The 11,446-nt window shown below is 26.8% G+C and overlaps 1 protein-coding gene across 1 annotated transcript in view; it reads right to left on the bottom strand.

Moving 5' to 3' along the window:
- Positions 1-5,271: 5,271 nt before the first annotated feature.
- Positions 5,272-11,446, bottom strand: part of LOC126895131 (putative polypeptide N-acetylgalactosaminyltransferase 9) — a 6,664-nt gene continuing 489 nt past the window's right edge. The window contains exons 2-3 of the mRNA XM_050666655.1: positions 6,798-6,962; positions 5,272-5,507 (exon numbers count right to left, since the gene is read on the bottom strand). Coding sequence (XP_050522612.1) covers positions 5,287-5,507; positions 6,798-6,962 — 386 coding nt within the window. The 3' untranslated portion in view covers positions 5,272-5,286. The remainder of the gene's footprint in view (positions 5,508-6,797; positions 6,963-11,446) is intronic.

Below are 11,446 nucleotides of genomic sequence, written 5' to 3'. Positions count from 1 at the left end.
AGGTGTAATACCTTTTTTTCTCGAGAAAAAGTAATAATAATAAAAATAGAGAATTTATGAACGCCACATGATAATAATTTCATTTTCAGTAGAAATTACGCGTTGGTACATCATATAATACAATGTTCAATTTAAAACGAGTACTAAAAAGCTTATACAAAAATGTATGAATGTAAAGACGTGGTTTTTAATCAAATTATATACAGTCATGTGTTAAGTTTTAAATAAGTAAAATTCACTTTATGAATAAACTTAGATTGAATTGTAAAAAAAATAATGTCGAGTAAACATTAATATACGTTTAATGTTTTTTAACGTTATTAAAATNCTTAATGTTTTTTAACATTATTAAAATGTTAATATTAAAAAATTTTACATGGGAACAGAAGAATTTAATTTTCATCCATGTAGAAAATTGACGATAAATATTAAAAATAATTACTTTATAAAAGAATAAAACTTTACATGTAATCATTTGAATCTTAGTTCTTTATGAAATAATCTTATAAATTGTATTTGACAATAATCAACACTATTATAAGAAAAATATTTAATTTTATAAATTAACTGTTAATCAGCTATTAAAGACTTCAACCCACGTATCAAAGTCATTGATGTGCTTTTAATACTCAATATTGTTGTAAATTCCAAGTATCTTCCAAATCTTATTACGAAGAAATTCAATTACAAGTTATTACTTTTAGATTTAAGGAATCGTTATTAAGTAGAATTATTAAAATCAACCTATCATGCGAAAACTTATACTTCACTTGGTTGAGTTTGAAAAAAAAGATTTTAAAAATGTACTAAATTACTAAAAGTAAACAAATAGGTGTTACAGATAAAATAGTTGAAAATAAAATTATTAAAATCAGTAGTTTTCTTTTTATCGAAAGTTTTTAAGTGAATTTTAGCAGATTCAAGGAGAATGAAAAAATTTTTCGAAAAAAATNTAGCAGGTTCAAGGAGAATGAAAAAATTTTTCGAAAAAAATGCCAGTGTTGTCTTATAGAAATTGTCATTTTTGAACTACAACATAACAAATCTTTCTCGTAAAATTTAATTATAATTTTACAGAACATAATAATAATAAACAGAAAAGATATATTTCTTTAACCATACGATAATATTCTTTAAAACTAATTTTTGTGAATTATGAACTTTTAGATATAAGCCATTGAAACAAACTGAAGTTATTTTATTCAGCTTAGTAAATAAAAAAGAACATTTGAATCAGTTAAGAATTAAAATAACTTTATGTCATATTTTTTAGAGCTAGCATAAAAAATGTTTAAATTATAATAATAGTCATTTATATCTATACATTTTGATTAAAAATATTTACTTATATAATATCTCAATAAAAAAACTGCAAATTAATATCCTCCACGTAAAACTGTTTAAGTTAAGCTTTTATTTAAAATTGATATTTACCCATATAAAATAATAAATATCGGTTATTATAATAAAAAAAGAGTTGAATAATTTTATTAATTCGAACAAAACTATTATCATTGTATCTAACTGTATAATTTATATAGTTTGACTATTTTTATTCATAATGCGTCAACGATATTTAATGTCATTAAAAATATTTCGCAGTGTTTTGCCAATAATTCAGAAAAAAAAACTGGTTTAAAAAACCCGATTTCTATTTACTGTCAGCTGTTAAAAGAAATATTTTTCGAGTATATTACTCGAAAAATATTTCTTAAATTAAATAATATTTATTTAATTTAAAACTCAGTTATTAAAATAAAAAACCTAAAAATTGTTTCTTGCTTTAACAGATGGCTGAATGGAAATGAGCGTAGACTAAAAATATTAAGACAAAAATTACCAATAAATTATAATTTTAATTAAATTATTAACGCACTGGGACTAAAAACTGAACGGGTGTTAAAAACATTTGCGTTTAGGAAAACCCTACTCGGCGAACGAACCCATAATATAATAAGTAAATTATTATGAAATGAGGAAGTTTTTTTTCCGTATTTAACTGCGGGATTTAAACACGAGAAGTGGTAAAAGCCATGAATATTGTTATTGTAATTTTTTTTAATTCACGGAAATAAAATAAAAAGGCTTACTATTGTAACATAAATAGCTTTAGCATTTTCAGGGTAAACAGTGTTGTCCGAAACTATGAATACAATCTCTGACTTGAGTATACATTTATTTTATGTATTTTAAAGTTTAATTGTGCGTTATACTCTGATCAGTGGCTACTGTAAAACTTAAACCCAGAAACGCCAAGATGGGAAGTAAATTAATGTGTGAAAGGCCATGAGACGTTTAGTAATCGGATAACCAACACACATAATATCACCAAAACCGGTTGTTAAGCACAATATAACACAAAATAGTCATAAAAACTGATAAAATAAAATTTACATAAAAAGTTAATGTTTATATAAAAATATAGATAATAGATATTTAACACAAGATATCCATAGGAAAATCCTTTAACAATATGGTTCACGCTAAATAAAATATTCTGAATGAATTTTTGCCATTGTATTTTTAAATATTAATATATTTTTAATAAACTTCAATCTCCGGAATAATAATATTAAAAAAACTCGACGAAGGGTTAAGGAAGAAAATGTACAAAAATAAAAACGTTCTAAATTTATACATTTCAAGATAAATTTATTTTTGATTGAAATAAAATCAACTATTACTTTAGAAAATTACAGTTTTCACTACAAGTATGTCGGAGATAATTCAAGTTATTTTTAATGAAAAAATTGAAAAGAAAATTGCATGCCATAGTGAATTAAACTAGACTAGAAATATATTTTATATTTATGTTTCAACATTTTATTGCTACAATTTTTTCGTTGAAGCAGATACAAGAACAGTAGTCGCGAGTTTTAATTTCTACCACTTTCACACCCAAGCGTGCATTTTATTTCAAGATTCCGGTCATTATTAAAGCCCCAAGGGATTAAACCGACGGTAAGTATTAAAAGGTCTTCACCCCGGTCGCAGGTTATTTCACTACAAAAACGCTCACAGTGCAAAAAATAAATAAAATTCCTTTTTTTTTAGAGGAAGTAAAAATTGAAGAGGACATCTTTCTGTACTGATAAAGATGACTCGGAAAGTTTTTCTAGAATGGAGGTATTATAATTATAACCGTAATGAAGTTTTGGGACCTCAATGCAGGTACTAAAGTTGACATAGCATCATTTTAATAAATAACGCTCTCAAATATCAAAAAAAAAAAGCCGCCTGATATAATTAAAGAGTGTAAAATTTATAAAAATAAGTCCGACGACAGTTTTTACAAATGAAAAACTCGTGATTATTTAAATGGTTAACATGTAAAAATAATTATGCATAAATATTGTTATTGTCATCCATTAATTAATAACGACATCAAATTAGTATCATGATTTAATTTAGGCGTTTTATGAAGAAAGTATAGAACGTTGCTATAATGATAGTAGGTATTTTATTAAACATAATGAGTATAGTTTTTAGAATTGCTGTACCGATACATTAAATTACCATTAATTTTAATAATGAGATAAAAAACAAAAAAAATATATATTTAGTATAGTGTGAAATATTCATTGAAACACTTTGGTTTTAGATTTTAAACAAATAATAAAGGTTTTTTAATATTTATATATTTTTTTAATATAATAATTTTTTATTTCGCGTTTTTAACAACTGTCAATTGACAATGATTATTATAATTGGAATTTTTCGAAATTTATAAGAAATATATGTATAATTTTTATATATTTCTAAAGCATTTAGGTTTTTGATTTGAAAAAATAAACGAAGTCTAATACCCAATATCACCACTCGAACATCAAACGGTAAGTGATTTTAAAACGTCAGTTTTTACAAGTTCCAATGGAATATCATGAAAAAAACATTTCTTTAGGTCCCCTTAGGGTAGTTAACTTATGGTTAAATAAAACTTGTCATTTTGATTTTACTTAAGAACATTTACATAAAAGTATTTCGATGCTTTATAGAACAACTTCAAAGTTTAAATAACATATTTTTGATATGTGAAAATGGGTTAGATACATTTATAATTAATATATACAGGTTAAAATGCCAATTTCGGAGTTTGGAGACCAAAAGCGTATTAGGGAGTTAAGTTAATATTTCACTTTCATTGGTAATGCTCTTCTATAATTCTTTAATCCTCTAATCCCAATGATTATTTAGATAGTTTTACCACCTCATGGAAATCAGCAAAAAATTGTATGGAAAATTTATCTAGCATACCTTTTGTTATTGCTCCTAAACAATAAAAATGTATTTACTGATTTATCTTTTGTTTTTTCTGTAGATAGGTAATAAGTTACACGCCAAGTTACCCATCTAAAAATCAAAATTTAGCAATAGCCAGCCCTGCTAATTTTTACGATTATGAAACAAAATAGAAATACAATGACTATAAAATTGTTTATGTCATGGTAATGCATTTTTACGACTTTATGAGATTATGAACAACATAATGATGATAACTCATGCTATGAGCNTATGAGATTATGAACAACATAATAATGATAACTCATGCTATGAGCAGTATTATGGAATAATTCACATTTATTATGAAAATATTAAACTATTTATTGCATAAAACTGATAAATAATTTCAGTAATGAATCGTATATAAAATTTAATACTCAATTACCTAGGAAATATCCAGATAAAGGTATTTTAAAAAGAAAAAAATATTGAATTCGATCTGTATAAATACGTTTGGGTTGGTTTGGTCAAAAACAAAAAAACAAAAATAATAATAAAAAGTTTTAATTAAGTATCCAAACGAGTAAAGATGATAATAAAATATTGAAATTGATCATTTGAAGTGACTTTGGCGTACATTTTTTTTTTTTAATAATGTATATTAAAATTTAGTCTATTAATATGAACTTTGAAATCCATATAATTCACATTTAATCACTATTTATATGGTTTGTCAGTATCCTTTGAAAAACAATAGGTCTTTGTATTGCACCTACAGTAGTATTTGCATGCAGTCTGTACATTAGATAATTATTATATAATTTTGTAGTACTGACCATTAGGTGAAATCCCATTATTAAAGACTTTGATTAGCTCTTTGTATATTTCAAAAAAAAAACTGAAATTTAAAGCTAGTTTGAATATTAAAAGAGATACTTTATGTGATTTAAATTAACATAGTCCAATAGAAACAAGGGTCTTTTTTATCCGATTGAAATAAGAGTTCATTACTAAGCATTATTTTTAAGTAGAAACACAATAAACTATAATTAACGCATTATTGTATTATTGTTTTTTTTTCAGTATTGACACCAACGAAGAGCTATCTCTCTCGATTTTTATAATGATTATTTTTACCTGTAAATTCCAATCGAATCCACCCACGTTTACGCCGCCAGCGTCTCTGTAATGAAACTCCAACGTCGTATCGTCAATCACATCAATCACAGGGCACACCACAGTTGAAGCTTCCCTGGCTATTCTGTCTAGCAACGGCTCAAGCCACCCTAAAAACACAAGCACCCGTTTATGTGTAAAGCGTTCACAGAAAGCTTTGTTTACCAAATTACATGCTGTTTGGAGAAAGAAACAATGGAAAGGCATTTGGATGAGATATGTTTCAATCAATAATTACAAGGGAAAACTTAAATGAATCAAATTTATGAAATATTGAAGTTATTAAAAGTGTAATACTGAATACTAATGAAAGTTAAGACAGCTAGTCATTCCTCCAATGTTGGGTTGATCTAATATATTACTCGTTTTGTTTTGAGAACTTTTGTTTAAATTAATTATCTCCATATTGCTTTCAACGCAAAGGTTGTCTTGCAAAATGTCTTAGCTTATCACATGAAAAGTCATTTGAATGTTTATTAATTTTTCATACACTAAAGGAATGTAAACCCGAAAAGTTTTTGAAATGAATCCGTTTTCTCTCGAAACAACTAATAATATTTATAACGTAGGAAATAACAAAAAGAGGAATTCCACCAAATGCTACAAGAGGGTTGTTGTGTTTTGGTATATGATACAAGTTTTGAAGTTTATTTAAGCTTGGATACAAATAATAATACTTCACGTATAAAAAAAATCTTATGGGAATAAAATATAATTTTTTATTTATATTTTATAGTTGAATGATCTTTTAGACACTATAATCACAAAAAAAAGTTGACATAAAAATATTTAATTAAAATTTTAAATACAATTAAAATTGAGAGCATTTTAATTGGATTCCTAAATCATAACGTGAAAATAAATATTTTCTCCTTTTAACCATATAATTGATTTTGTTACAAAACAAAATGAAACACGACATTTCTCGAGTTTAGTTAGTACAATTGACTCGATCAATTAGTCAAACAAAGGTAAACAATCGTTAGCCACAAAGAGTGCACAGTAAAAAGCAAGACGAAAAACTTTTGTAAGAAGCAAACACAAATATTTTTCCGCATTTAATACAGTCGTTGGCGTATGAAAAACTACCAAACACGAACGGATTTCGAACACGGTTTGAACCAATGTATTGTTGCCGTGTTATTTCGCCAGTTGATTGTCATCAATTGAAATTTATCACTACGTTTGTCTCCCACTGCGAGCTAACAAAATAGTGAGATTACGTAGGAGAACAAGGGATTCCCCATCACATCGTATACAGTCATGCCCCAAAGTTTGTTGGCGTTTTTATTGGCCACTAAATTTTAACACAAACGACCGTTTTCGAAATCCGAATGTGCCGCGACAAGTATATAAGAAAAAATAATAAAAAAATAAATCCATGCTCTGATTGTGGTTACCTTCGGTGCACTCGCAGTGCGAGTCGAGATAAGTCAAGACCGGTGCGGAGGCGTGTCTAGCACCCATTAGTCTGGCTCGTATCAGTCCCTCTCTCTTGGCTGCCCGAATAATTTTTACTTTTGGATAGTTTTCCATGTACTCTTCGAGCTGTTTTTTAAGATGAGCTGTAAAAATAAATAAGAATTATTAAATCAGAAGGAGTTTTATAAAAATAAACAGTTTTNATCAAAAGGAGTTTTATAAAAATAAACAGTTTTCTGCAGATTGGCAGGCTATCTATTAACGATGGTTTATGTTGTTATGTTTCAGAGCGCTCACGCACAATCATTATAGAATCGCACTTGCGTTTCTTGAAAACAGTAATTATAACTACTATAATTACAACAACTGTAATTATATAGTACACGAGCAACTATTGACTTAAATACCTTTGTAAGTTTATGCATATATTGTACTAATTGTGCTCCGAAATGTGATTCATTATAATTCCCGTTTTGAAAATTGACACGTCTATTATGGGTTTTCATACGGTTGAAACATTAAGTTTTTATAGATGGCATTGGCATAATGTATGCACGCGCATTAAGAAACTGGCAAAAGAAATACGATACGGCGGAAGACTTTTGACTTGGTAAAAACACTAGGAAATCTGAGTAATGACGTATTACAAATGGAAGTTATTTGTGCTGAAGTCGCTCCACCGGAAATGGCGTAAACATTCTTATACGAATGTTATTAATTGAATAATGCAGATTTTCTCGTATTCAGTAATTATATTTCATTATAAAACACAATAAAACGACATACATCGCTTCCTGATATAATTAATGTATACTTTCCGATCGTTAATCTCGACTACCTTTTAACGGCACTGCTCGAAACAATATTTTTCAATAAGTTCAACGGCATAGGCATTATTATTTAATAAATTTGTTACAATTACGAAGTACAATAGTAAAATTAAAATTAAAAATGTTTTAACGGTACTGAAATAACGATTTCTATTGGGTTGTAGTAAATTGGTTGACCAGCATTGTCGAAGAGTTGAACATTACTTTTTTTTGAATACTACAGACAGAAAAAATGGGCAAAATAAATGGGAATGGGTTGTTTGAACTGCGTGTATCAAATAAATTAGTTTTATGTTGTTTTTCCTACGATGCTTCTGGACACACGTTCATCTATGATTGGTGTACAATATACAATACAAATTTTAAATTGAAAAATAATTATCAAAAAGCTATAACTGACGAACCAATAACTATAATATGTGTGATTAATGATGAAGAATAGTGTCAATATTAGTGCGTACATAATTCAACACCGCTGTAGAAATTTATATCACAACTAAAACAGTACAAAACAACATGAACATATATCATCAACTAAAGTAATAATATTATTACTTATTTCGACAACAATCAGAAAAAAAAATTTTTTATTGAATAACGTTCTTAGAAATAAATCATGAGTATAGATAAACATTTGATTGTTTAATTATTCATATAATTTTCAGTAATAACTCGAATATGTGAATATGTACAACAATAACACTTCTATGTTCAAAAAATAGTACTTATTAAAGTAATATTTAAGTAAATTTCATGTAATCATAGCAGCAACGAAAGACATGTAGAATTTGCTAAAACTTGTATTTATATACAGCAAAAAAGCTTACTTTTTTCAAATAATAGAATTTTTTTTAATGTTTATGAAGTTCTATTATAGTATAGTATAGCATTACAAAATGTACGCATCTTATAAATATCAACAATCCCATCAAGAGAGTTTATGTTTCATTATTATAATTTGTTCAATGAATTGGCAAAACAATTCTGGATTAAGCCGGTTGAAATTCTAGTTAATAGCCAGNTGAAATACTAGTTAATAGCCGGAAGTAGATGCTAAGGAAGATTGTCCAAACAAATAAAATCTCATCACTGATGCAACCACATTATTGATTTTGTGTTGATATAATTATAGATGAAGGGGCATGTAATATTTGATTTATCAAGTTCAACAATACAGTAATTCTTTACTTCAAATAAACAACAAAACAATGAATATAGTTAAAACTTAGTTGCCTGTTTAGTAAATATATTTTATAAGAATCACTTTTACTCAATATTTTTTAAGTAGAACAATAAATTTGATTTCTAAGAATATCAATACAAATAAAATTTATTTGTAAGACAATTAGCAAAATTGTACTTTTAAGTTATTGTAACAAAATAATAATTCTATTTTAATAAATAAAGTGAGTATTTTTTATTAACTTGTTTCTTATAATACAATTATTAACCTATTAATTGTAAAAAAACAATGGGTTTAAGTAAAGAATTATAAAATTATTTTTTATTTACTCATTAAGTAATTATTAATTACTAAGTTTAGTGTTTTAGTAAGTAAGTTTTTTTTTAATATTTTAATAATAACTTATAATTAATACAATGGTATTTTCTTAAATTTTAAATACGGTGAAAAACAAAAGTTTTTTTTTCAAAAGAAAAAGACTTAAAAATATTTTACAACGAATATTTTTTTTTCATGCTGTGAAATACTCATTTTGTTATTACAATACATAAATTATAGATATCCTAAGACTTAACATTTTTAAAAGTTAGAAACATTAAAATAGACTTCAAAACTGTATCAACAGCTATTTATGTTCTAACCTATGAATAATATAACAAATAAAAAAGTTGATTCCTAATATTAATTTTAAATTGAAGAAAATTATTTATAAATATATGAACATTATCTATAAATTATATATGACAATATCTATAAATAAGCTACTTGAATTTTTAGCATATAAACATAAAGAAAAAATAAAAAGTTAAAAAAATGACTGGAGTGTACCACAAATGCCTATCTATAACGCCGTTTCACTACAGTTAGTTTGTTTTAAAACATAAAATTCTGTTATTATATATTTACAATTTTTTTTTTTTTGACTTATCATTTGACTTTAACGATCAGTCAACCAGACGCGGACAGGTAAAATGGCGTCGCTATTATTATGTACTACGAAAACATTATCATAATGAATGCAATTAAATTTGAAATCTCAAATACACATATACACACACACACATGTATATAAAGTGATCCATAAATGATAACAAAACAATATAAACTATATTGAAAAAAAAGTTTATTTTTAATTTACCATATTTCTTAATAAGTTATTAATTATTTTACAGCATCATCTCTTATAACTTATAGGAGTGTTGAGGGATGTATGTTGTAGCTCTCGTGGTAACCCCTGTTTAGTTGTGTTATTAATATTTGATAAACTTGATGGCCATATCACAAGATATGTCCAGAATGATTATATAAAGCTAAACAGTGTAAACCAGGCCAAACGTTCACACACTTTTCTTGGGTTAAAAAAGGGCTGTAAAAACAGCCCTTGATCCCTTTGACTATTATGCCTTTCAAGAGATCCGAAAAATCAAAGTACAATAAATATAAGAAAAATCTAAAGCCGGCGTAATATCGTTTATTTACCAATACGGATACCTCTCATAGCATGAAATAGGGAGGTACGGTCGATAATGAAAATAGAGAATTACTTTGAAATTGGGCTACCACAAACCGGTATAAGTTGATTTATAATGCTAAACAGCAGGGCCTCTTTGAACCCAGAAGCAGAGGCACAAAATCATCTCCAGATTTATGTTGCGTGCCTAAAGGTCAAAACTTACTTCTTAATGTAAACCACGTAATATGAAACAAATTTGCGTGAAGTCAACATTACCCAGTAATCGTGTTCGTCAGAATTATAATACTAATAATTCAATAATACTAATACAATCTATGCTATGATGGAATTTACGCAAAGTGAATTGAGACGTCTTCACAAAATACGGCCAGGAAAATTTATATTGAATAAAATCATACACGTTAAATTACATTAGATTTGTAGTATTTAGTTTACCCAATATTATAATATCTATANATTTAGTTTACCCAATGTTATAATATCTATAGTCACCAAAAAAAAAAAACAGGACTTAATTTTTTTACGTATAAACAAACATATTTAACTGGATTAAGTAATAGGAAATCACTATTTAAGAAATGACGAATCGGTAATAACTTTTGAATGAGTACTTCATAAGTTATAATGATTTTCAAATACAGGCTAGAGGGAATACGTTAATATGACTATTTATATCATTAAACATTTCTCAGCCACACTTTTCTTCCCGTCAACGTGTAAAAATGTTAATAACTTTCGAAGTACTATTCTAAAAGTTGTTGTCGATTCATTTTTATCTCAATTACATCATTTCCTATTTTCTAAGCTAGTTGTTTCGGTGTGATCTCTTACGACTAAAAGATCTTCGATAAATTAAATGAAACGTAAAAGAATTAAAAATATAAATATGCGTTTATTATATGTACGCGAGCGGTGCGCTTTACAAAGGTAGACTAACTGATTTTAAACCCGGACGAATATGCAGCCGCCGAACAACGATAAGATAAAACAACAATAGATACACTTATTGTGTAGGCCTAAACACACCGCCCGCCTTGAAATATTTGTTTCAAAGTAAAAGATAACAAAAAACAACTATAATCTAAGAACAAAATTCGCAACAACTAAAAACGTAAAAAGTAATACATAAATACAAAAAAA

The sequence above is a fragment of the Daktulosphaira vitifoliae genome, unplaced genomic scaffold, assembly GCF_025091365.1.
Source record: "Daktulosphaira vitifoliae isolate Bord-2020 unplaced genomic scaffold, ASM2509136v1 Scaffold_1, whole genome shotgun sequence".
NCBI classification, from domain to species: Eukaryota; Metazoa; Arthropoda; class Insecta; order Hemiptera; family Phylloxeridae; genus Daktulosphaira; species Daktulosphaira vitifoliae.
Note: the sequence above shows the minus strand (reverse complement) of the source record. Positions and strands in the feature narration are given on the sequence as shown.